The 26342-nt window shown below is 45.2% G+C and overlaps 3 protein-coding genes and 1 long non-coding RNA gene across 6 annotated transcripts; 2 read left to right on the top strand and 2 right to left on the bottom strand.

The window, feature by feature from the left end:
- Positions 1-4599: 4599 nt before the first annotated feature.
- LOC120811303 (uncharacterized) lies at positions 4600-11174 on the bottom strand. The gene is made up of 2 exons (XR_005710332.2): positions 10777-11174; positions 4600-5682 (listed from the first exon to the last, which is right to left on the bottom strand). It is a non-coding gene; the product is annotated as an uncharacterized LOC120811303 (long non-coding RNA).
- Positions 11175-13937: 2763 nt separating this feature from the next.
- On the top strand, positions 13938-18434 carry LOC120811798 (delta-type opioid receptor). 3 transcript variants are annotated; one of them, XM_078095985.1, is made up of 4 exons: positions 13938-14152; positions 14444-14687; positions 16037-16389; positions 16679-18434. In XM_078095985.1, exons 2-4 carry the CDS (start codon positions 14452-14454, stop codon positions 17203-17205), a joined length of 1116 nt encoding a protein of 371 aa, XP_077952111.1. In that variant the 5' UTR covers positions 13938-14152; positions 14444-14451; the 3' UTR covers positions 17206-18434. The 3 variants fall into 3 exon arrangements, with proteins under 3 accessions (XP_077952111.1, XP_040023381.2, XP_077952112.1); XM_078095986.1 differs by having other exon boundaries at positions 13994-14191; XM_040167447.2 differs by having other exon boundaries at positions 13938-14687.
- A 1154-nt stretch (positions 18435-19588) lies between these two features.
- On the top strand, positions 19589-22175 carry chmp5b (charged multivesicular body protein 5b). The gene is made up of 8 exons (XM_040167448.2): positions 19589-19820; positions 20482-20586; positions 20752-20798; positions 20935-21028; positions 21128-21199; positions 21401-21509; positions 21614-21729; positions 21819-22175. Exons 1-8 carry the CDS (start codon positions 19752-19754, stop codon positions 21867-21869), a joined length of 663 nt encoding a protein of 220 aa, XP_040023382.1. The 5' UTR covers positions 19589-19751; the 3' UTR covers positions 21870-22175.
- Positions 22176-22196: 21 nt separating this feature from the next.
- fastkd3 (FAST kinase domains 3) lies at positions 22197-25874 on the bottom strand. The gene is made up of 7 exons (XM_040167444.2): positions 25549-25874; positions 23806-25265; positions 23523-23608; positions 22938-23112; positions 22786-22852; positions 22574-22688; positions 22197-22457 (listed from the first exon to the last, which is right to left on the bottom strand). Exons 1-7 carry the CDS (start codon positions 25554-25556, stop codon positions 22359-22361), a joined length of 2010 nt encoding a protein of 669 aa, XP_040023378.2. The 5' UTR covers positions 25557-25874; the 3' UTR covers positions 22197-22358.
- Positions 25875-26342: the final 468 nt, after the last annotated feature.

Here is a 26342-nt window from a genome sequence, read left to right as displayed (position 1 = left end):
GCACCAGGATATGTTTGGTCCCGTTAAGGGTTTCTGTTTAGGCTAAAATAGAATTCAAAAGCCATGAATAGTTCCAGTGATCACTAGACACAGATTATGCTCTCAGAAAGTCGCGTGGAGCAGCGGGGGGTCCGGTCTCACGCTGATTTGTAGTTTCGTGAGAAGACTAGTGTGGATTTGTGTGTGTGTGGAGGAGACGGCAGAGAAGCGATGCGGGAGAAGTGAGGACGCGTTGCACCTTCTAGAACAGGGGTCTCAAACTCGCGGCCCGCGGGCCAATTGCGGCCCTCGGGACGATATTTTGTGGCCCCATCCTTAATATGAAAGTGTAATGTTAGTGCGGCCCGCAAGTTTTATACTGTAACCCCACTGTCAGCTGCTGTGTGGGACATGTTATGATGTTCTGGTTTCCTACTGTGTGCTTGTCCAGTGAACGTGGCATGCATGTGACTGACATGGGGGGCGGGTCGTGTGTGTCGGCCGAGGTGCAGAGAGCAGGAGGGTGAAATTCAGTTTTCTGCCCTCTTTCGCGCAGGTGATCATGTGACTAACCGTTAGCATCGCTCGTTTAATAAAGTTTTCCTTTTACGACTCACACTAACAACACATGAAGCATCTGACGTCACCGACGAGCGTCTCCGTCCATTACTACGCAGCTTCGATTCACGTAACTTCACGTTTGGCCATAAAGGAATTCCACGGTCACATGACCTTAGGTCTCCCCCGCTGAGTTAAAGGAGGACTAGTGTTGTAGTCTCATTCGGACCGATCCCCCAGGGTGGGGTTCAATGACTGCTTTTGAAAGTGAGTGTTAAGTTGTGTTATTGTCGACCATGCTGTTCGGACGCTAGTCTGGCCCGCGTTCGGTTGAAGTGGGCTGCATCTGGCCCGCAGCTGATTTGAGTTTGAGACCCCTGTTCTAGAATAATGACCACCGAGAAACGTTTGACTAATTGATCAGGCTCTTGACCTCCATGAACTGTAGACGCGCGGCTCATCGCCCGGCTGTTGGCTCTAATGATGACTCGTCCTCCGGGGCAAAAACACAAATCATTTATACACTTGGGAGTAGGTTTTCGTCGGACGTTGTCCGAATGGTTGTCTCGGTATGTACAGTACATTACACGCGGCCTCCTCTGAGTTCTGGCGGATATTCTGTTGCTGTGGTTTCAAATCTAATGTCAGTCTGCATGTTGTCTTTGGTGAATCTTGTGGGGGGTTTGGACTCTTCGGTTGCAGGATTGTGAGCAATCATCAAAGCCTCCTCTCGATTAACACCGAGAGGGTCCTGTTCCAATCACTCCCGACGCCTGGTGTAAAATACGGTTTCTAATCCGCCTTCGCCAGCTTTTCCTGCTCTTTGGCGGCCATTTGTGTTCGGTCTGCTTTGCCATGAATCAGCCGATGGAGTTTTTCATCAGACACAAATAATTAATGCAGTGTTGATTGAAATATTTGTCTGGTAAATCCATTTATAATCAGACCGGCAGTGAGCCAATCAACCCGCCGTTGAACAGTTTGATTTCTGTATATTTTAATAATTAGGTCTTTTTTCTTGTTCTGCACTTGCTATACTTCAGAAACAGACAATCCGTCTCACAGTAAGGACTTGGTTTGAAGTGAGGGGGCTGCAGCCCTGGAAGAAACCTTCTTCTGTGTAAAGTGCAGATAACAATAAAAGGACTCTTTTCATTCCACCATATTGGCCTGCAGCCTTCTGCAGCAGCTCTTGTGCTATTATTTACTTTACACACGTCAATAAATGGAGCTATTTTCCACGAAGGAAACGTGTACTTTACTGATGAAAAGGAGTCAAAGGATTACACTGAATTGTGAAGAATTGAGCTGTATGTTGCGGCCCATCATTTGATACTAGAATATATGACAAACCATCCTACAATGATTGCCTTCTAAATATGATCACTTCACACCACAGGGTGCAGATATTGATTAGGGATTGGAACCGCGTAGGATTTAATTGCGGGTCGCCAAAGGAAGTGATAACTAGAGACAGATTTCTTTTTTATGCAGGGCGACCTTATGGTTTATAATGACCATATTTGAGATTGTTTTTGACTTTAAAAAGAAGTGTACCGTTGCCATGAGATAAAAATAGGTTTCTTAACCACTTGTACCCTCAGGTTAAGTCATCCCAGAACATTTTGGTTCCATTCAAAGGATTTTTAAAAATGATTATCGGGATTAAAATCATCAAGGTGAAACGGTCTCGCTGATGTTTAGGAAAAACGTATCATTGGGTTTAAAATAAACAGTGAACATAACTTGGGTACGGAGTATATGTCACAAAACATCTTTAATATAACAAGAAGAGCACTAGAGTTACAATGTGGTGTCACATTTGTTCTTCTTTGTGTAAACTCAGTACTCCAAATCCACCTAAAAATAAGATTCCTCATCTGAAATATTATAAATAAAACCCTCCGAGGCACATTTTATGATTGGAGAGAAGGCCGCCCCTTTATTCCCACAGAGCGGGCTTCCTCCAACCTTCAACGTGCTGCATGTTGCCTGGAAATATGGTCTTTGTTTTGCCCGAGGCCTCGTCTCTGGATCTCGGGCACAATGAGCTGTAAGTAATGGTGTTGCTGTACGTCAGAGGAGACGGAGACCCGTGCTGACCGGAGCCCTTATGTGGCCTCGTCTTCCTGAGGCGCGTATTTATGGCTTGATGCGCGTTTTCCAAGACAGGTGAAGTGACGACAAGTCCCATAATTGGCTCGTGCGTGCGGCCTGCGCATGTGAGGCCACCGGGTGTCCGTACGGGGGAGCGAGCGCCTTATTAGCCGGCCGGCTGTCAGACTGACCGTTAGTGGCCGTGATGGTCGGCACCTCTATCGGCCTAAAGAGCCGTCTGGGGAGCCTCCGTCCACAAAAGGTCTGCAGCAATACGAAGGTGGTTGATGCTGAATATTTGCTTCAGTGATACTAAATGAACCATAGATTGAGACACTGCTTTTTATATAATAATCAGATTTTTACTTTCCAAAGTCAGCCCACATCATGAAGTCAAAGTCACATCAAATACCTGCAGCCAACGAAGGCTGCAGGTATTTGCCTGAAGGCTCATCGCTCACCGTTCAACTTAAGGTCAACTCACTTAAATCACCAGTAGCCGAGATAATTGCATCCCTTCAGAGACTACTGGTGCCTTTTTTTGTGATTAACAGGCAGCGCACTGCATGTTTAAGACATCGGAGCGGCTGTTGTTGGCTGAAGGATGCGTCGTGTGTTCCACTTTGACGGGGCTCATTAGTAGGAGTGATGCCCCGTGTCTGCAGGCCACCTCTGGCCTCCCGCTAATTGCCAGCGTTGCTGTGTTGGATGTGCTGTCTGGGTCGGTTCGGCATAGTTGGGAATAGTGTAACGTGTGTCACGTCATGTGATATTTTGAATAAGCCAACATGATAGGAAGGTTTGAATGATCTAATTGGAAGTGGAGCAATTCAACAGTGATTTGAGAACCACAAAGTTCCTTTTTTAGAAACATTTCTAAGAATTTACAGCTGTTAATTGGTTCCAAAGAAATCACCTGACATTTAGGGACATCATAGGGAGGGAGGTCATGAAAGGGAAAAAAAATAACTTGCACTTAGCCACCGTCCAAGTGGATAAGTGATGCGACTCCATCACAAATTTGAACAGAAACACCTGTTGTCTTCTGCTCAGCGCAAAATAGATCCAACACGCGCCGTCAGAGCGCCGCTTGGGTCGGTGCTTGAGCCTCCAGGTGTGTGATTATACGTCTTCCTGCCATCAGCGCTCCAGCTGCTCCCGCCGACTAACGCACAAAGGGCTGAATTGGCTCGGTACCCTCGTGGGCTGCACCCGGCGCTCTGCCCCCCACCATCGCTCTCACATCCGCGCTAACGAGGGCCTCCTCAGACGTCCTCTGGATCTGATGTTCGCCGTGTGTGCAATGCACATCCAGTCGTTTTTATTCATATTCATGGCTCGCCTTTTGATCAGCGTCTTCATGTGTGCACATGACAATATGCCACTGTCTGCTGTACCGTGTGTCCATATTTAATGTAACACGCGCACACATGTGTGTGTAACTGAAAGATCAGGGCGATAGAATTGAAGAAATATGACATCCGTTTCTCTGCAGTGCAATCGTTGAATTGATTGCCTGTGTGTTCCCCCACAGCCTCAGAAAGCTGCACATCATTTTCACTGCTTCGGATTATTTACTGTTCTGTTTATCTGGTTGATAAACAGCCGAAGCACGGAGGGACTCGGTGTGCTCAGGATGCCGCCTTTTCAGAAGGAGATTCATAGCTTGCACATTGTGGTGCAACTACAATCAGGAGAAATGTACCGTAAATATTCACATTACAGGTGCTCAATGTGGGAAAAGGTCATTTCTGAGTGTCATCAGAGAATAATTAGAAATACTGTAACAAATTCTCAATTAGTCAATAAACAAACTGATTTTGCTCTTTTGTTTGCAAAAATGAATGCTGTCGTATAAATACAGAGCATCGAAAATGGCACAACCTGAAAAGTCTCAAGTAAAGAACAAATTCCGCCTAAAGGTTTACGAGTTTCTTAAACCAACCTAGAACAGGAAACGCATCGTTGGATTTGTTGGGTTTATTTAACGAGCATCCAAATGTAGGTGTCACATTATGTCACAGTAGGAACAGCACAGTTCTGAATAACAAGAAGAAAGAATTGGAGTGTGCTGCTTTGGCCTGTGAGCTCGCATTGTATCGTCCAATGCTTTTAAATGTCTATTTGAATACATTTCACCTGCAGTGACTCGATGCGCGCCGGAACCAAAGCACACGGCGCTCCGGGCGGATGATGCAATGATTCTTATTTATGGCCGCACGCGGAAATATAAAGGGAAGTAAATCTGTGCAAACAAAACCTTTGTTTCGCACTATAAACCTATAATCAACCTATTTGCTCTTTCACTTAAAGTCACTTTTTTATATCCAATCCTTCCTATGCTGCATCCAGATTCGTACATGCATGCTGTCACCGTGGCGGACGAGAGCCGAGACTGCTGGAGCCAAAACTCCTCACTGCTGAGCAGCAGATGCAGTTAATGTGTCGAATCCACGTTTAGGGGTAATTGTCAGAGCAGCTGGGCTTTCAGAGAGGAGCATTGTGGAGAAAATGAACACTTTTCAGCCTCTACACAAGCGGTGGTGCCGGTCAGATTTTTTGAGTGGCGGAGAAACGCGATCGTCTCTCTGGGACTCATCACATCGGGGAGGAAAGAAATGAAAGAACAAAGTCACTTATGAACAAAGAAGGGACATCAAGTTCGGGGACGAGCACATGCGTTCATGGCTCATGCGTTTACATGTTCTCTCTATTGCAAAAACACAGTATACACCAAATACTTTTAGAAAAGGGAATACAAGAATAAAAACAAAGAGAAATATTTAGCGACTATACAATATAAATATATTCAAAAGCAGGATATACTGTGTACAGAAAGGTCATGTCTCCCCCTCCCTGTTATCTCAGATGAAGGGAGGAGTGGATGAGCGTGTGGATCGTTGCTGCAGGGATTCCCGGGAGGCCTTCGCTCCATCCTTTGGTTGAAACTCCAAAGGGTATTTCACGGTGCAGAGATCTTTGCTCTCTCCTCCTCCTCCTCTCTGGGATCGCTCCACCGTGGGGCTTTCGCGTCGCATTGTTCTGCTGCTGCAGGTTAGAGTGTAGATAGAAAAATAGACAATAGCCAATGAGATGTGGGATTACTGGTTTACTTTCTGTTAGAGTACCGAGGAACTCGTGTACTGGTTAAAAGTACATGCTTTATTTTCATGCCATCAGCGAGCACGGAGACAAAATACACTTGTAAATCCAAAGAATGTAGTGAAAGAACAAATAACTTAATCGGATAATTACACATTTATACATGTATATAATACTAATGTTAACAAAGGTTGCGTTGATACGTATCGTGATGCGTTCAATCTCTGCTCAGTGAAAATGAGCATTGTGGAGGTGAATTATTATTATTAATAAATCGAGTTATTTTCTAATAGACTATATAAACCACAATAATACGATCTCACATTGGGTGTCCATGGTGTGCTTGTGGTTTATGGACAACAGTCCCGTTACATCCTACAAGGTGTTGAGCTCAGAAGCACAAAACGTTTCAAGTCAAATAACGTTGACTTGGGGGTTGTCGTGGCGCAGGGGTTAGAGAAGGTGTGCTGGGAAGCACAAGGTTGTGGGTTCAATTCCAGACTGCCCCATGTTCCATGTTGAAGTGTCCCTGAGCAAGACACCTAACCCCTAATTGCTCCCCGGGTAAAAATGTGAAAAAGCCATGGGTTTAAAGTGTAATGTAAGTCGCTTTGGATAAAAGCGTCTGCTAAATGACCTGTAATGTAATGTAATGTAAAAACCTCGTCCACCTTTTTTTCATACCTGAATTCAATCGCCATGGCAGGTGAATATTGGATTTCTTCACTCTGACAGATGGATCTTTCTTCCCTGCAGCATGCCTTGTAATATTGAGCCTGCATGCACAATATCTGCGGTGCGTCGCATGAATAATTAAAAAGAGATGTTATTTTTCCTGGTGAAAAAGACTCTCTGTCCAATACTTTCTGTGTAATCTCCTGCTATTACCCGAGCATCCATCAGCTAACCGGGTACCTCATTAAGCTGTAGCTGGGGGAACATTTTAATTGTTTTTATTTTTTATTTTAAGTAAACGTAGCACCGTCTCTCTGCATCTGGCAATCAACGTACTTCTGTCACTGCTCTGGTTGTAAAGCGGAATATGAGTCTGCAGCTACAAGCCAAGTCACCACTGGTCGTCTTAATGTTCTGGGGATTTAGTTGCTGCTGACAGGTTTTAATAGAAATGCACTCTGCCTGATTTATGTGTTAATATTTGCCGCTCTATTTTCCCAGAAGCAGCCGCGGAGTGAATGAGAGCGAAGTGAAGTCACACTCGTGAACGTCTGTTTGCTTCTGGTTTCAAACTCAAACGATCCACATGGGGACGCGGATCATTAGGTTTGCTTCATTATGGGTTTTTAACTTGCAGTGCAGATAGTAGCGTCTCCATAGATCATTAAAACAGTATCTAGCTTTGAAGTACAACCAGGGGTAGAAATAGTACTGTGATCTTTTTGTAAAATATTTGAAAGTACCAAATTTAAACGTGCTCACGGAAAAGAATGATTCTCATTAAAATATCATTGGTGTTGGTTGTAACTGAGGCAGAGTCCAAAAGCGAGTTGATTTACAGCTGTAAAGTTAAACGAGGAACACAAAACAATACTTAATAACTGAAGAGCAAAAAAGCATCCATCAACGTCTCAAAAATGTCACTCTTCTTTACGTGAAATCATTGAACAGGTGTAAATCAACCATTTTACTCCCAGAATTAAGACACGTACAGACAGAGAATGGGCACACAAATAGATTGTCCACTAACATTTTCACCAAATTGTAATGGACGTCTGACTAATGAGCTCCCTCTCTGTGACGCTTCCAGCATCTGTAACAAAACATGAATTCCATCCGACTCGGTGGCTAAAAACTTCAAACGAGCCCTTTGACTTCCGACAGCGAGTCAGAAGCTCTATAGAACGTTTGGTTGAGTTGATGTGATCGCACCGCCGCGTCTCACAGTCACCACTCTCCTCGCCCACCAGCGGCCACCTCGTCTGCTCCGAGGCGCCTGTCGCCCGCGGGACGGACACCGGGCGCCTACAGCATCTCTGCGTCTTCGCTGTCGGAACAGAGAATGCGCGTGTGCATCGGAGCGTCTCCCTCCCTCGCCTACAGATGGCCGCTCACAGTCACCGGGGCGCCGGGCAGATGGAGGCAGGGGTGTGCAGTGAGTCACTCGCTGCTCAGTTGTGTTCATGTTTCCATGACAACCGCAGCCAGCAGTCACAATGGAGTGAGCGTTGACCTTCAGCATGGATTACTCTCTATATACTGTAAATATATTTTTTATATATGTACACTTTAGAAACAAATACTGTTGAGGAAAGAACAAAAATAAAGGCGTAATCCACCAGCGGCGTGTCTGAGGTAAACAGGCCACATGCATCATAAACAAACTTGAACAAGCTCGAACATTAAATTGTGATTAGCCCTGTTTGTTATGGCGGCAAGCGCAATTATTGCTTTATAATGTGGCTGCTTAATAATGAATGCTCTATTTCCCATTAAGAGCAAAGTTTATTGGCGGTGGTTTGTCGTTCAGCAGTAAATGAATCGCCCCCGTCAGAGGAATTAATGTGATAAATCACCCGGAGCTGTGAGGCTGCAGGCTGCTTTATCCAGTCTGTACTTAATAATATACGACTGGAGTGGCACTGATTTGACTTTGCATTTTATAACAGAAGCACTGAGGCTGCTGTGCATTAGGCCGGGAGAATCAGCGACCAGCCTAAAAAGCCTTTATGTTGCCACATCATTAATATGGTTTCATCACCACCGCTGCTAATGCACTGAGGCATTGTGGGCGTTAGTGGGACACTGAATCATATAATAATAATAATTAAAATAATAACAATCATTCACAACTAATAAGTCCCGAACATTGCGCTGCTGATGATTTTAATGGTCTCATTTCATTAGATCAGTTATCTGGGGAGAAATGAATGGTGTTTGACCTGAAATGTACTGAATGAAAACTACTACATATGTAAAAATAGTAACCAGCACACAATCAGCAACAACAAGATGCTGTTTTACTGATGCTCTTGCGGTGGCTTTTGGATGAGGATGCGCTCCGTGTGCTCGCGGAGTGCGGCGCCCCGCGGCTACGAGTGGACGAAGCTGCTGGGACGTGCATCAACGCGCCTATAGATCAAGTCTATTGACAGCTCTCACTTCTCATCAGGTCGCAGGCATCCAGCAGGAGGCGGTCGGTTCCCCCTGCTGATCGCTGGTTTGAAGAGCACGGAATGGGGACTTTTGTTACCCGAGAGCGCGCATGAAGGTCTGTGAATGTTTGTGTTTGTTATTCACGAAACAGTAAGCACAGCTGCAGGGAGCTGATGCAAAACAGGTTTTCCACACCGAATCATTCAGTCCAGACGGCGATAGTGTCAAAAAGCTGTGAGAGTGTTTTTTCTTGTTAAACATCAGGCTCCAGCAGCTCTCTGGTCCCTTCTTTAAAATGAGCTCAGCAGTAATGGAGCAGGGAAACAAATCGACCAAGTATGAGTTGCTTTTTAAAAAGCCGGACTGCAATATTTTGATGTACTTTTGCTGTCTCCAAAATCTATCAAAGATGCAATCCAACTAATAGCAAACACGAAAGCTCCTTTAAGCTTGGATAATGTTGAATATTATAATAACATAATATTTCAGTCTGCAGTCATACATCTCGTACATCAGGACACTTTCTCTGTGAGTTTCATCCCTTCTGGCCTCCCTCCACATCCTCCATCACACTGCCTCCTTCTCCAACTTTTTCACCGCATCAAGCCCTAAATGTTCCACCCCCCCCCTCTGCGTCCCTCCCCTTTCTCTGTCCCGCTTTGATGTAGAGAACCTAGAAGAGCCCTCGGCCGTTGATTGTTAAAGTCTCGCTCGCTCACAGAGGAGAGTCAGCATTTTTTGCAGATGACGGGCCGCTCCTCCGGGTCGTTGATCAAACGCAGTGTGGCCCATCGGCTTCCCCCCCCTCAAAGAGGAGCCCATAAACACCCCCAGTATGGATGGGCTGTGGGGGCGCTGTGGTTGCATTCCTGTACGTGTTTGATGGGAAAATGTGATAAGCGCCTTGGACCGAACGGCCATTTAGGTTTTATTTATGTGACCCCAGATCACAAATTGGCCTCATGGGCCTTTTTCACACTACTGATGTCCTGACAGTAAAATTCTTCTCTTTGTTGTCTTCCCATTCATTCTGGTGGGTTATTGATATTAAGTTTTACCAGGTTTTCTTCTTCTCTGCCAGACTTTTGCGTCCATATTGATGAACAAACAAGTTTGTACTTTCTTAGTTTGGAAATGGCTAAAGAAGTTAAAAACTGATGACTGATGTACTGGAATATTAAACAGTTTCTCATTCCAGCCCCGGCTCCCCTCGGTAACCTCTGGGTTTCCCTTGGCGAGTTTGCTTCGAGGATAGTAGATTTATTCTACGCAAAAAAGGCATTAATTCCGTCTCCGTGTTGAGAGGAGCGATTCACCGGCAGGACAACAACACACTCCATCACCCACATCCGCTCTGTGAATCCGACAGAGGAGCCTCCGGCCCGGAGGAGCTGCTCCCTCCTCTTAGCCGGCACATTCTTCCACCGCTGCCTCGCGTTGGAAATGAAAAACTACGCCGAGGTTTACTCGCCCGGAACAATGCAAACATGCACTTGTTTGTTAGCGGGCGTCAAATAGGGAACGACCTCCATTGCTGTTCGTGCTAAGATGGGAAAATACACAAAGCCAATGAGGGGCTGAAGGACGATTAATATTCACTTCTCTTCCTTTGTACGATAGAGCAGCTTTTAAACACAAAGCATATTTTGATTATGTGAGAAAAGGGCTTTTGATTCAACCAGAAAGAAGACATTTGTTGGCTCGAGTGCACGTTAATGCCCCGCGGAGCACAGAGCAAAAAACTCACTTTGCACACAGTAATTGCAATTTTTGCATATTACCTCTTTTTTGGAAAAAATGACTTGCGGGCTTAAATTGGCCTCCATCGGATTTCCTTTTAGACAGAAGCTTGAGCAAACACAGGGCACACAAACGTTTTACACACATCAATTCTTTCAGAATTTCACGGACTGAACTCAAAAGGCTCACCTTTGACCCGCTCGCCTCTGAAGTCCTTTCACGCCTCCTGAGTTGAGACGAAGCTGCGACAGATTCGCCGCCCGCACGACTTCTCAAAGCCTGCAAACTGTTATCAGGCCGAAATGTCGTCTCGGGTGTTCCGTTTGGTGTGAGGAAACGGCTCGATCGATCGGTCCCGTCAGTACGATTTCACACGTTGGAGGCGTCGCACTAAAAATATCAATTAGTCAGAGCTGCCACGCTGCAAAGTAGCTATTAAGATGGAGATGATTAATCGTCATCTTCACTGCAACGTGTGTTCATTTTTTATTTATTCCTTTCTCACTGAAACACTCGAGAAGGGGGGGGGGCGCGGTGCCCCACGAGTCCCATCTGATGCTGTTTGTTGTCGAGCACAGACGGACCTCCGGAGTAATCTTCTAAATCCATTTAATCTCTCATGGTGGATGTCGCCTGACGTACTTAGACGAGCAGAATTCTGTCTGTTCTTGGAAGTATTTACTTTAAGCTCCAGCGGTGGCGTGCGAGGGAAGGACGGGGTTTAGTCAGAACATTAATGTGACCTATTGATTCCCGAGGAGGAGTCCTCTGGGGCCCGGGGGTCGGAGGTCAGGATCAGTCGTGGGGTCCGATTGGTTCAGTCGAGGTCCTTTAGTTCCACAGCGATGTTGTCCAACAGTAAAATACAATTGCCGTTACAGCGCGCAGCCTCACTGTGCCTCAGTACGACCTGAAATGACTCGAATCAACATCTGCACGCAGAATAACTGTCTCTCTCTCTTTGGATAAATACAGGATTACATTTAAGTTACTTCTCAAAGTTTAAATTGACTGGCGCAGCAGGTGGCACAAGAGTTAATTCATTGGTTCAACGTGCTACCTTGTTGACAGTTGTGTCTGGTACTTTTTATTCTCTAATCATCTCCAATAGAGAGTCTGCTGTTAAGTAACAGTTTCAATGAGCTTCATTCACATCTATTCTTTCCCTTCTGACATTTCTCTGAATTTTCTAAAACGGCTTTATCCCGAGAAGAAGGTTTCATCTATTCAGCAATTCATCCTTTTCATTTCCCCAGAGCGACACTTGGGAGGCTGCATCACTGAACTTTGGGGGGTGGGGGGGGTATTTTTAAACTTTTCAATCATTCACCTTTTCCTGCGGAGCCCCGAGGCGGTTCAGTGGGGGTTTTGAACACCGGTGTTTCAGAGATAGTCACAGTGCTGTCAGTGAATTTCCAGGCAGCAGATATATAAAATCTGCCAGTTGAAGAATAAATAATGACTTTGTGGAGCGAAATTTCATTTTGCCTCATCAAAATGTAGTTGTGTTTTTAACATGCAGCACGTTTGACAGATCAGCTCTCGGGATACGCAGTTATTTCCTTAATGAATAACTCCCAACTAATTGACCTGATCGCCGCATAGAGGATTTTCTGACAATCCCTGAGGAAGAAATGGGTACTTAGCTTGAGTCAGCAATCAAACAGAACTGACTTTTAGTTTTCTACTCATATTCACCCTAATTACTGACCTAAGCGCACAGATCCATTTCATGCAGAGGCCTCGAGGCAAATGAGCTCTTTCAACATCCTGCAACATGCGACGACATACTGAGGATGACTCGCTCACCATGTTGCATAATGTGCACACAATAGCATCGCCCCTTTTTTCAGCCCCACGGTTTTTCTGCAAAGCCCGCAGGTATCATGTTTGCTGTTTCCTCAATCCAAAGGAAGAACATAATCCAACGATCTTTTAAAGAGATGAATTGTACATACTGTGCCAGTTCAAAAGTCCCCTCGCGAATAAAATGACGGTCAACAACAGGAGCCTCTGGTGCCGGGCTCACATTGACGATGCCTCCTCAGTCCCACAGACCCAGTGCTCGATGTCAGATGATAATTACTGCAAGAACAATGTTCTTCTCCCAACCTCATTAAAAAAAACTGAATGTGGAAATGTATTCAGGAGCTTATTCTTCCTTTAAACGAAGGAGGTACATACGAGGGAGGAGTGAGCTTGCACACTTGATGAAGGTGACAAAATACCAAAAATCAAGATGTTTATGTTAAATGGATTTTACTTTTACATCAGACGGATGTGACTGGTTCCACCTGAGAATAAAGTATGCTTTTTTTAGCCTCATATCTTATTATCTTATTAACTTCTATTGATTTTATTTTCACTGTGTCACTCATCTGTAAAGAACTTGTACTACTTGTTCTAAAGCTGCTATGTTTGATTGATTGATTGAGGTATTATGAACAATAACTGACTGTTGGGAGACGAGGTTTGTATGAAGTACTGTCAACAACATTTACACATATAAAGCTTATAAAAGTATTTTCTGTTAAGTGAATACATCTCGAGCCTGTGAGACTGATTTATTTTATGAATTTATTTTGTGCTGTTACATGAAAACAATAACTTGCTGAAGTGCATCTTTCCAATCTGCCACCTGCCGCGCTTCGCTGGCCTTCGTGATACTGCAACACGGAATACATAATAACACTCACTGGGCCTGTGGTGTCACAAATGAAGGCCAGAGAAGAGCTGCTGGCACCGTGGGATCCTGTAGAAAAGAGCCCCAAACATCAGGCTCTCGCTTCTGAACGCCACGATGCGCAGCAGGAACACGGCTGCAGATGTGCTTCAGTGGACCCTCCAGCTGGATGTGCACGTTGCTTCAAATCAGCAACCTTCTGAGGCGCGAGGCGTCGTGGTTCAGTGTGCCGAGATGGGATGAAGGGTTGTCATTGAATCAATCAAACCTCTCCAGTCCGTCCGGACGATGAAACAGGAATGTGCACAGCGAAACCCAGTGGCCCCAAAGCTGCAGACCACCTTTCATTTCTCCATCATGCATCCCTCCTCGTCTCACCTCGACCTCCCACCACGGTCAGTTCAACACTGCAGAGTAAATGGCCCTGAAGAATTTGACAGGATTCTGATTTTATTTGTCATATTTGGAGGGTAAATACATGTTAACCCGTTTGAAATGTCCCATTAAGACAATGTCTCCTTTTACTGCGCCTCATTGGGTCGCAGGACGCGGTGTCCCTGCACGTTATTGTCGTCGCTCTGTCATCTCGTATTTGGGGTGAAGGATTGGCTGTGACATGCAAATGCGTGTGTGTTTGGGTGCGCGCGCGCGCGCGGGTGTTGTGGGTCGATCCCGAATGCGCGCCGCCTCTCCGCCGGTGCGTGTGCACGAGTGTCCGCAAAGCCGCCGCCGCCGCCGCTCTGCAGGCGCGCAGTTCCATCCGCAAACTTTGACGAGCTGCAACCTTCGGCGAGGAAACGGAACGCGCACAAAACACTTTGGTTTCGGGTCGCGTGCGCTGTCCGGTCCGCGCGAGCTTCTCATCTCACCGACGAGTTGGAGGTTTTTGTCTGTTTTGGTTTTTGTTGCGATTCGACGGAGGTCCTGCGTGTTTATTTACGACTGTTTTGTGAAGTTTGTCACTATCGTGTTTTTTTTTTATTTCAATCTGATCTTTTACGTGTGTTCTTCTGTCTCACTCACCCCGACACTTACCTAATTATTTATTATTTATTCGTCATTTACCTAAACTCATTCCCCGCATCACATCGCTGATTGGCTCGTAAATGGTTTCAATATACTCTTCTAATTGTACTTATAATGCTACGTTTTTTTTTTTTTTTCAACAAACAGGTGATAAAATGGAAATCACTCCGGTTGAAATATTCAAAGAAGAGACCAAGTGCCTCCTCGAAGACTGTCCGGGGAATTCTTCCTCCTGGATGTCCGGATACCCCGAGAGCCGCAACGTGAGCCACGATGATAACTGGGAGCCGGACGGCATGTCGCCCATCATCCCCATCATCACTGCGGTCTACTCCGTGGTGTTCGTGGTCGGCTTGTTGGGCAACTGCCTCGTCATGTATGTGATCGTCAGGTAAGCTCGTTTCATAAGAACGATTCCAGAGGGACGGAGAAGCGCACTGAGAGGCAGGTTAACGTCATTTATGTGGATTTAAAGATTTGTTGTTGACAGGAAGGTTTTAAGAAATTGAAGGGAAATAAGACGAGTCTTTTGACAAATGGATGTTTTCAGAAATACAAAAAAACAACGGAGGCCCATACAGAAGAATGTGTTCCTCCACAGTCGATGTAAATGTTATTACTTCTGGAGAAGCCACTGGCACCAACACTCGGCTTTCACAGTGACCTCAAGGCCACCTGGTCTATGTCATGTTTCCTCTTAATGGCCGTTGGCTCAATAGAGACAAGTCTTCTTAAGTGGCACGGGACAGAATATTAATTGTGTACATAAGTCACATGGGACAAAGCAGTTGATGCATTTTGTTAAGCTTAATATTTTCATTTTTCAATTTAGTGGTGGATTTGTAAAGCATCCAATTCATTTTGCCTCCTTTGAAGAGATTTTAATGAATCTATAAACCTTGAAGCTCCAAAATATAATAACAATATTCTGTACATTTCCCTTTGTCTGGCGTGACACTGTTGGATATTAATGTTCATATTAATCATACAGCAAACCAGCTGTGCTTCATCAAGCTGATAGCACGCACCTCATCGACTCTTGTTTATGGTGTGCAAGAGCCATCTCCTTTTCACGTAATGTGGAATGCACCAGCGGCATCTCCAATTACCTGAAACCAGATTGATTGCACCGCCTGTCAGGAGAAGCTTTTTTTTAAAATGCAATGAGGGAAAAGGCTGTACGTTTTAGTCAGTCAATGGAGGATCATTCAACTGCAGTATTTATGTTGATTTAGTGTAACCAACGTTGGAAATCATCCCAATCCAAACACCAGGCACAGCATCAACAGAGGCCGTTGAGCTATAAGCCATTAGTAGAAGTGTCTGACATGGCGCTGTAACCTTTAAATGGCTTTAAAAGCTTTGTGCTGTTAAAACTGCTCCACGTTTTACCTTTGTTTCAAATCACTGCATGCGATGTGAGAGGTGTCGCTCCTATGGATGAGCACACAGATAATTACCCCGACACCCTCAGATCTCCAGAGCACTTTAGCGTCTTTCAGCTCGTTGTTTTGGTTTAAGCTTTGATTCACTCCCACGGCGAGGAGTCGGTGGAGACCAAAAGCGGAGCAAAAAGAGAGAGAATATCACACTCAGCAGGTGAACAGAAACACTCCACATGGACGCTAGTGCCGCTGTGAGTTGCAGGTGACTGTTTGCGTACGTCGTCATGTATTATATCCATGTTTTGTTGTCCCCCCCCCTTAGTGGCCAAAATGACACATATTATGGTATCATTAGGTACACAAAGATGAAGACCGCCACCAACATTTACATTTTCAACTTGGCTCTCGCCGACGCCCTGGTCACCACCACGATGCCCTTCCAGAGCACAGACTACCTGCTCAACACCTGGCCCTTCGGCGAGGTGGTCTGCAAGGTCTTCATCTCCATCGACTACTACAACATGTTCACCAGCATCTTCACCCTCACCATGATGAGCGTGGATCGCTACGTGGCCGTGTGCCACCCGGTGAAGGCCCTGGACTTCCGCACTCCGATCAAAGCCAAGATGATCAACGTGTGCATCTGGATCCTGTCGTCGGCGGCGGGCATTCCCGCTTTCGTCCTGGGGGGCACCCAGACGAAGAGCGGTGAGGAAGTCGATTTCCCCCAGATAACGTTGAAAGGACGGCACCGCTCACTAATAATATTTTAGGGGCAGAAATGTATTCTATCATCACGTCATCCTTTCCTGAATGTAGATGATGTAAGGAAAGAAAGAAAAAAAGAGCAGAGTTAAAGACTGAAATGTTCCCCTTTGAGTGCAGATTAGCCGTTTCGTGGGCGCTCGCTAAATTAAGAGCGGAAGGCAACAGGGTGGAATTAAATTTGCGGTATTGTCCCTTTAATCTACTTCTCCTCTGTCCTCGTCTCCTGCAGACGTAACCGAGTGCGCCTTGCAGTTCCCCGAGCCGTACGTGTACTGGGACACGCTGATGAAGATCTGCGTGTTTGTCTTCGCCTTCGTCGTGCCTGTGCTCATCATCACCGTGTGCTACTCCCTCATGGTCCTGAGGCTGAAGAGCGTCCGAATGTTGTCCGGCTCCAGGGAAAAAGACCGCAACCTGCGGCGGATCACGCGGCTGGTGGTGGTGGTGGTGGCCGTGTTCGTGGTCTGCTGGACGCCCATTCACATCTTCATCCTGGTCAAGGCGCTGGCGAGCGTGCCCGAAACCACCGCCATCATGGCCGCCTACTTCTTCTGCGTGGCTCTGGGCTACACAAACAGTAGCCTGAACCCCGTCCTGTACGCCTTCCTGGATGAGAACTTCAAACGCTGCTTCAAGGACTTCTGCCTCTCGGCCAAGCTGAGGGGGGAGAAGGTGTCGGGCAGCAGGAGGACCGCCAGCGCGCGGGAAGCCGGCGTTCCCCTGGGGAACCCGCACGGGACTACAAAGCCGACGTGACTAGCGGTGGAACTGTCTTCGATCTCTCACATTGGAAAAGAGGACTCGCGGGACATTGGCCTCACGCACGTCACATCAGCAATGTAGTTCCGTCTTAGTTGCAGGGTTTATTTCACTCGTGTTTTATCCAGTGGCCACATTTCTTTTCAGAGATCGAATGAAGGGTTCGCGCTACATACGGTGCGCCGCCATGTTTTCCCTCATGACAGATTGTGTGTTGAGATGGAAGACCAAATGTTCGTCTCCAACAGGAACCATTTCCTTTCCTAGAAAGTCGTTGTTTACGTAGATTACAAGTATTCCTATCAGTTTTGTCAGTATTGTCCCCAAACAATATCACACAAGACTGAACGTGAATAAAAAGCCAGAAATTACAAAGAGAATTAATGACTATTTAATGTGAAAAAAGAAAATGGTGACATGATTCGCTCCTTCTCACGGCGCACTTGTTACATCTGTGTGTTTATGGTTATATGTTCATTCAATTTGGTTTCCTGCTTTCTTTCTTTCTTTCTCACATTCTATGTATTCCTGTCGTTTCCACCTACGGTGTTTCCATCACCAAACGTGCCTTCAACAGTCCAGGATTGCAGATGTTTGTAACAGAGGGAAATTATTTCAGTCACTATTAGTAAGAACTGTTTGTTCTTATACAGCTAACTAGTTAGGGGTGGCTGACATCCCATATGCGCCATGATACTTTTAATTTCTGTGTGTAAATTGTGCTGATTGACAACAACGTGAAAGAACCGACTCGTGTTTGGAAAAAAAAAGAAAAAGCTTTTAGAGTTCATGCGAAAAGTTGGAAATCCTGGACTTGAATGTGCTTTTAAAAATTTGACAGAGGGCTCTCTAACAGCTTTGACTCTGGAGTTGTGTCCAGTTTAATAAGTTGTTTAATTTGTGGTATATCATTTAATCACATGTGCTTTGTGTGGCTTTTTACTATGATACACATAGTCTTACTGAAATACTATTATTGTAAGCAAATGTTCTCATCTGTGCAATCTGAAAACTAAAAACATGAATAGCTGTTTAAACAAGTCGGTTAAATACCTTTTATTGTGACAAATGTGCAATGAGTTATTTGTTATAGAGAAACAGAAAAAGACTTGCACAGACATCATTGAAATATATCGTATCTGCAGCATGTCAATGATCATTGCTACGATGGAATAAAGCAACATGGGCAGCTGATGCTCGATGGGCTGTGCTGTTATTTTGAATGTACTGCGAGTAGACTGTCTTATATTCACCACTCGTGATAATAACATATGCACCACTTTAGAGGTCAGCTACGTAATTCAGAAGTAAAATCCATTTTCAAAAACATTCTGTCTCATGTCACTGAGAGCTTTGTGGGTTTGGGGAAATTTCTTTTCATGTTTTATTGTTAAAATAGATTAAAGAAACAGACGTTCTGCTACTTGACAACAAAATAAGAGACATTGTTGAAAGAAACTACACTGTGACCAAGACCTCATTGCTTTCTTTTCAGTCTCTTTAAAATCTGCTGCCGCTGTATATTGGCTTTGAACGCTGTCCACTGAACAGCAGACGTGTTAATAAATAACATAACCGCTCCGAATGCTAAATATTAAAGCAAGCTTAACAAATGTAGATGTTCTTCTCGCAGTTACACCTCGACTTGTTGTCAATTTTGATATGTAAATTCTCAGTAATATTTTAATGTGATACTTTAAATGCTGCTACAAGTGTATTTCTATGTTGAATATTTTATTTGAAAATAAAACGCTGTCTCTCTAGGTGGCTTATTTAAATTACACTTTGATAGTTTTATAGCTGGGTGGTGGTTTTACTTGTTGTGTTTTACTGTTGGCCTGCAGCTCTCTCCAGAGGACAGAACATGTCATTACTGATATATATCTGTTAAAAGAAAATAAATCTACAGTAAAATTGCATACACACAGCTTGGTATTAGCAGACAATTCACAACAACCATAAGCATTAGTTCTTCCACTAATTTCAAGCAGATGTTCAGACTAAGACGAACATGGACCTTCACCTTCACTTTGCAAAAACATTGTTTTTTTATTGTTTATTTAGTTTAAGCAGACACAAGGTTTATGCAAATCTAATTCATTTAAAATAAGTTAATTAGTTAGCTCTTTTAATATAGAATTAATTTTTGTGCAGTGGGAGTTTCCTGTTTCTAACTGTGTTGTAATGAAACATTTGAATTGATTTAGAATATGTGATACAATGTTAAGATTAAATGTTATGTGGGCTATATAGCGTATTTTACTGATTTGCAAAAAGAAAACGATACGTTAGTTTTTTTTATTAAAAAATATAATGTAAGGGATATGCTCGAATTTCAACGCAACAGATAATTCAAATAGGAAGGAAATTAAGGAAATCCGAGAGAAGCTTAACAGAGGGCGCGGCCGAGTGAGCAACGACCACGTGACATGTCTGACGTCACATCCAACTCTCTTCCGGGTGTTTTCCTTCAGCTGGGCTGTGGACGGTGTCATCGAGCTAACGAAGCTTCCTTTTAAGAGTGAAAAGCCTTCATTGTCGAAATGAACCGAATATTTGGCCGGGGAAAACCCAAGGGTCCAGCCCCGAACCTCACGGACTGTATAGGAAACGTGAGTACAAACCCAATTTAACTTTTTGAACGCTGTCTCAAACGGAGTAAACAAAGATGGATCCCTTCTCGGCTGTTGGCTAACATTTAGCTAGCTGTTAGCTAACTTCTATGAGCAGAAAACAGACCAACGTTTGCCACATTTAAATGCTATGCTGTCACATTCAACGAGTCTACGAGTGAATTACATTATTACATTATTACATTATTGATTGCAGACAGGATTACCGCAATGGAAGTGTTTTTACCTAATGTTAACTCAATGTCTTCAGAGTGTCCGTCGACTAACGAGGTATTTAAATAAAACAATGGGTTCGTCTGTTTACGTCATGAATCAGCATTATGTAATTCTCAGCCGGGATTTGAGCCTTTACACTGACAGACAACATAAACCAGTCGCTCTGTCGGTGAAACAACTGACAGCAACCAGTTATTCCTGATTGGGGAGAGCTATTATTATACTGGGAGGCACCGACGATATAAGTAATGGAACTCAATGGGCCTCATTTACCCTAATTAATAAATAAATAAATATATTACGCATTTCTGTGAATTAATCATTTGTTAGATTTTGCTTTATTTGAACTGAAAAGCCCTTTTTAATATTAATCTCCTGATAATAACGCAAAGTCGATTGCCGTTTATCTCTGTTTTACTCGTAGGTTGATTCCCGCTCTGAGTCCGTGGACAAAAAGATTGCCAGACTAGACGTTGAACTTGTGAAATACAAGGACCAGATGAAAAAGATGAGGGACGGGCCCTCAAAGGTGAGATCGAGTGTACTGTCATTTCGCACGAGCCCACTGACAAGTCTCCCTGTAATGAAAAATCGAGAATAACTACTTATCATTTACTAGCTTTCTGTTCTAGTCTCGTGTTGAGCATCAGCTAGTATCATTTGTTAGGTAAACACACTTTTTTTCATCCACCAGAACATGGTCAAGCAGAAAGCTTTGAGAGTCTTGAAGCAGAAGCGGATGTAAGTAAGAGTGTTTATAACATCAAGCATATTAAATGAACTATAAAGGTGCTGTGTGTTTGTGTTGTCCACCACAGTTCTTGGTTGAGTCACCTGCTGTGGAAGTGTGACTTTATATAATGATTTTCTCTTTCAGGTACGAGGGCCAGAGAGACAACCTCATGCAGCAGTCGTTCAACATGGAACAAACTAACTACACAATCCAAACCCTTAAAGACACTAAAACCACAGTAAGTCCGTAAATGATGTAATCGGTGATATTTTCTTCCAAATGGAAGAAAAACTAACTGAGTTGTTTTTCTTTCTAACATTTTCTTTTTTCCTTTTAGGTTGATGCCATGAAAATCGGCCTGAAAGACATGAAGAAAGCATACAAGCATGTGAAAATTGATCAGATCGAGGTATTTGATTTATCAATAGAGCTTTACCAACCAAGATAAGTGATCTCAGCAGATGTGATGACATCACAGTAAATAATTGTATACATATTTAAGGATGACACACCCCTATTCCTCTCCTAATGAGTCAACCTCGTGTAGGGTGTTTTTTTTACAGAGCCGATGGATGAAGTGCACACTTTGAACTTTTATTTTGATATTCAGGATCTTCAAGATGAGCTCGGGGACATGATGGAGGACGCTAACGACATCCAGGAGGCGCTGGGCAGAAGCTACGGCACCCCGGAACTTGATGACGACGACTTGGAGGCCGGTCAGTGAAATACTTCAATAATAGGAATTATACGTTGAGCATAATTTACCTTCGACAAGAACACGTCAGAACTTTTAGTCGTCTTGACCCACTTGTGTCCGCAGAGCTGGACGCTTTGGGAGACGAGCTCCTTATGGACGACGACAGCTCCTACCTGGATGAGGCTGCAACGGCTCCTTCCATCCCGGAGGGGATGCCCGGCGACAAGTCGGTCAACAGGGTACTTCACCGCTTTAAGAGTTTTACAAGTTTCCGTTTTCATTTACAGAGTTTTTTTTATTATTAATGGTCACTTTTATCTTGTTTCAGGATGGTGTCCTGGTGGACGAGTTTGGCCTTCCTCAAATTCCCGCGACATAAATGTGCAATCAGAAGTACTAGTGCTATGCTAGTTTTACGTGTATCATCCCCTTTTTGTATTTATCCAACTGACACTCCCTGAGGCCTTAAGAGTGCAGCATTGACAACCAAAGCGTCTTCTGTCTAATGAATCATGAACTGCAACTTAAAATCAGGTATCTTTCATTAAAAGCTGATTATAATTCTATACTTGATTTCATATCTTATGTATCTGAGGTGGGGTTCTGAATTGGGATTCTCTTAACTTTGTACAGTTTCTGCAGCATTTGTTGACAAGAACAAAATAAATTATATTTTTCAAACACACATTGAAGTCATTAAAAAAAAATGTATACAAAATTCACTTTTATTGCCAATTTAAATATGTAGAGATGCATTGTTAATAACTTAGAAATGAATTACTTTTACTTGAAAAAATAAAATAAATATAGATTTCTTTAAATGACTTTGGGCTCCGCTAAAGTGAACGCAGCACTGTCCTTTGTATCATCACCAGCTCAGCCTGTAAGTGTGAGGGAAGATCTTTTGGTGCAGATACTCCACCACGCTGGTGTTGTTTTGCAGTCTTTCAAATTCAAAGTAAGGAATCTAGAAACAAGATGAAGCAAAATGGTTAAAACAGTCGGTTGGTCCTGTGATACTTTCATTCTATGTCACATTTTGTAATGAACTATTTGGCAGACAATGCCTACAGAGGGTCTAACCTGAACAACTTCATATCCCAGAAGCCTCAGGTGTCGCTGCTTGATGGCCTCTTTCCCAAGCAGCTGCCTTGTGTTCGTAGTGAACCTCCTCTGCCCGTCGATACAGAGAGCGATCCTGCATCAAACATCCACAGCAACGTTAGAACCGGCTTTTAAATGCCTCCAGCTTCGACAGATGAACTATGGAAGGACTTTACATTGATTCTATTCACCTTTTGTACACATCCGTGTTACTGGCAGGCAGCACGTAGCCGTCTTCATCGAGTTTGATCTCCACATCTAAAAAGAACCAAAGTTGTTGACGCCAAGCCCCTTTAGGGTTGCCTTCAGGTCACATTTAGGAGATAAACAGCTGCTTTGTTACCGAGCGAATAGCAGTACGGTGTCAGAACTTTGGATGCAAAGTAGGAACGACCCCCGAGCAAATCCACCAGTCCACTTTTCACAGAGTTGTACAGTTGTACGTCCACCGGCGTCTCCACAAAGCGTCCGTGCATGAGGAAGGACTTGACGCAGTACTTGGAGTGCAGCCGGGGACCCTGAGGAGACGACAGTAGGTGGAAAGGAGCATAAACCGTTACACCATGTGCCAAAAACACAACAATTCTTACTTCTGATTTCTCATGATCAACATGAACAGCACTTTTCAATGAAAGCTGCAGCGATGGAAAAGGTCGGTTTTGGTCTCAGCCTTCAGAATAAATTTATAAGGGAATCCAGACAGAAAATGGGAGCACAAAGCAACCAAAATTTCTCGCTATCCATTAACAAACCTTTTCGACTGTTTTGTGTTGGTCATTCTGAGGGAAGCAGAGTCACCAGAACAGGTTTTATCGCAGGTAACCGGGACGTACTGAACGACACGTAACCCGGTATTCAGGTTTTAGGCCCTTGCAGCCTTTCTTTTGTTGGGCAGGACTCATCTGTAACATTGTTTATCGTATTTTACCTCATAGAAAGGACACTCCAGCTTCATGGTCATGTAGAGCTGCGTCAGCTGCGCGCGGACAATCCGGTCCATTCCGGTCCCGTCCTCTGGAAACGGAGGCAATTTTATTCAACGGTGTCTTTAAAGCCTAATATCCTAAATTATAAACCCCATGCAAAAGCTCTTTGTGGATGGAAGCGAAGAACACACAACTATGTCATTGTTTATATTATTATTAAAAGTTTAAAAGTAAACTTTGTGGAAATGTTGAACATATTGCAGGCGTCTTTACAGGACGGTTCACCTTCCAGTTGCTGTAGGAAGTAACTGCTGAATACTTTGGAGACAAAGTTCACCGGGAATCTCTCCACCAGGGTGCAGGAGTGGAGCAGGTCGAGCAGCGTCCGCGGCTGGAAGTGGGAGAAGCGCGTACGCAGGATGGTTTCGACTTTCCTGAATACCTCGCTGGCGTTGGGGGGAAGGTAGCCGAGCTTTCCGAACGCCACGATCTGCGCGGCCACCTGGCCGGTGCTGTAGTCGTCCGCTCGGTACACGAAGCTCTCTGCCACCGCATCAAACACGGGCCGGGACAAGATGTTCCTCCGGCCAAAGAACTGAATCACCTTGGTGACCGTCTCTGGGTGGGACGTGAAGGTCACGGTGGGCGCGTACCTCTCCATCGCTTCCACCAAGTAGTGATCGCTGTGACCAAAGTGCATCAAGGCCCCGAGCACGACGGCGAGCTCCTCGTCGGTGAAGTGAGGCACGTGCCGTACGGCCTGCTTGCACAGCTTGATCACGAGAGGCATGGCCTGCGTCTGGTTCAGGGTCACGAGCGCGCCGAGCAGCCCGCTGACGGCGGGAGGATCCATGCTGGAGGCGATGGTCACGGCGTGCGAGTGCATGGCGTTCAGCAGGTCGCGGTGTTTTCCGTGTTGACCCACGTAACCTTGCACGAATCTATAAGCAGCGGTGAGATCTGCGAGGCTCCACTGGGCCGGCTTCTGCTTCTGGATTTGCTCCATCACCTGCTCCAGCATGGCGCAGCCGGGACCCTCCGCTGCCATCATGGCCCGGCCCAAGGTGCACAGCTGCCCCACGCCCATCTGCCCTCTGCCCAACCGCTCCCGGCTCTCGGACGCCAGCCGCACCATCAGCGCGCTGCGCGGATCCAAGAAGAGGCGGGTGCACGCCAGGAGAGCGGATACGAGCCCGGCGTCTGTCAGCCGCGCGGAGTCCTGCTCCAGCTGGAAGCACAGCGCCTTGATGGTGTCCTTCTCCAGCACCGCGGGGTCCTTCAGGGAGCGGCCCTCCTGCTCCAGGTCGGCCACCCGGTGAAGCGCGGCGGCCGCCATGGTGTCAGACACGACGCCCGCGGCGGGCAGCAGCGCGAGGACCTGCCGGGACGAGGAGCAGGCCACGAGACGCCGCCGGAAAGCCTGCTCCTCTTCAGCCGTGGGCCGGTGCAGCTGGGTCAGGCGGAACCGAGGGGCCGAGTCTTTGTGGAGTCCCACGGAGCTGCTGCTGCTGGCCACAAAGGACGGCTCCCTCGCCATGGTGGTCAGGGTCCTCGTCCCGCAGCCCCGTGTGCGGATGCAGCTGCCGGCCGAGGTGTACAGGCAGGCCACACAGGAGGGCTGACCTTCGCCGGTGGCCCCTGGGAGCCCGGCGGTGCAGACTGGTCCCACCGGAAGGAAGCGTTGAATCCCATAATGCCTCTGCAGCGGAAACCTCTGGATCAGCCTCAAAGCCATGACCTGACGCCTGAAACGAGGAAAAACACAAACTGAAAAGAGGGTACAATGCATATAAAGTATTGTTAACTAAATGCCACTTGTTGCTACGTAAAACGTAACGTAAAAAGTTACTGTCCTTATCTAACCCACCTTCAGGGTGCCGTTAGCGAACGTTAGCCACTTAGCTGCTAGCCTCCTGGCTAGCCCAGAAGACTCGCACTGATCTGATGAACTCGTTTAAAAGCTGTATTTCTGTCCCCGGGGAATAAACAAACCACGAGTGAATAGACGAAACAAGAAACAACGCGTACCTCGACATTCCGACGTCAGCATGGGGACGCGGAACCGGTGAGGGCGAAGATGTTGCCCTAACGTGGAGGTTCCGTAAGCATGTTGAGGCATTCAGGGAACCTCGTAATGCGGTAGTTTCGGAAGTAGGGCGTCGGATTGTAATTTACGTAAAGCTACACATGGTAGTTCAGCCGACGTTCCATCTGAATGGAACCTCAAACGTTACATCCCGATGAACTAGGATATCGAAGACATTCCCATTAATCCACCGCTTTTACTTCTGAATTGACTTTGAGGTCCCCTTTAAAGACTATATGGTGATTCGTATCTTTATCCCCCAGTAGAGGGCGACATAACTGCGCTCAGACACCTGCCAGCGCAAATATAATTTAAACATATAAAATATATATTTATATAATATAACTATACCGAATGTTGAATGTTTTTTTTAATTACTTTTATGGGATACTATACTTAACATCTTTGCTGGTATACCATACCTTCACACATTACTTTTGATTTAAAAAAAAAAAAAAAAAAAAAAAAAGACTTTGTTTATGTGTATTGACCCCAATATCTCATGACCTATTTTGTGATGAACGATATCAGAACGTTTTTTTAATCGATAGCCTGATTTACTCTGAGCCAGGATGCATCTTCACCCCCCCACAAAAATGCTAAAATGTTTTGCTTTAGAAGTGTATATTTTGCAATTGTGCAGCTGAATACATTGCTCTGCAATACTGCAGCGGAATACATTAAATTAACCTTTAAGTGTGGTAACGTTGGTGCTCGTTCACCCTCTCAGAAAGAG

This window comes from Gasterosteus aculeatus, chromosome 21 (assembly GCF_964276395.1).
Source record: "Gasterosteus aculeatus chromosome 21, fGasAcu3.hap1.1, whole genome shotgun sequence".
Lineage (NCBI taxonomy): Eukaryota > Metazoa > Chordata > Actinopteri > Perciformes > Gasterosteidae > Gasterosteus > Gasterosteus aculeatus.
Note: the sequence above shows the minus strand (reverse complement) of the source record. Positions and strands in the feature narration are given on the sequence as shown.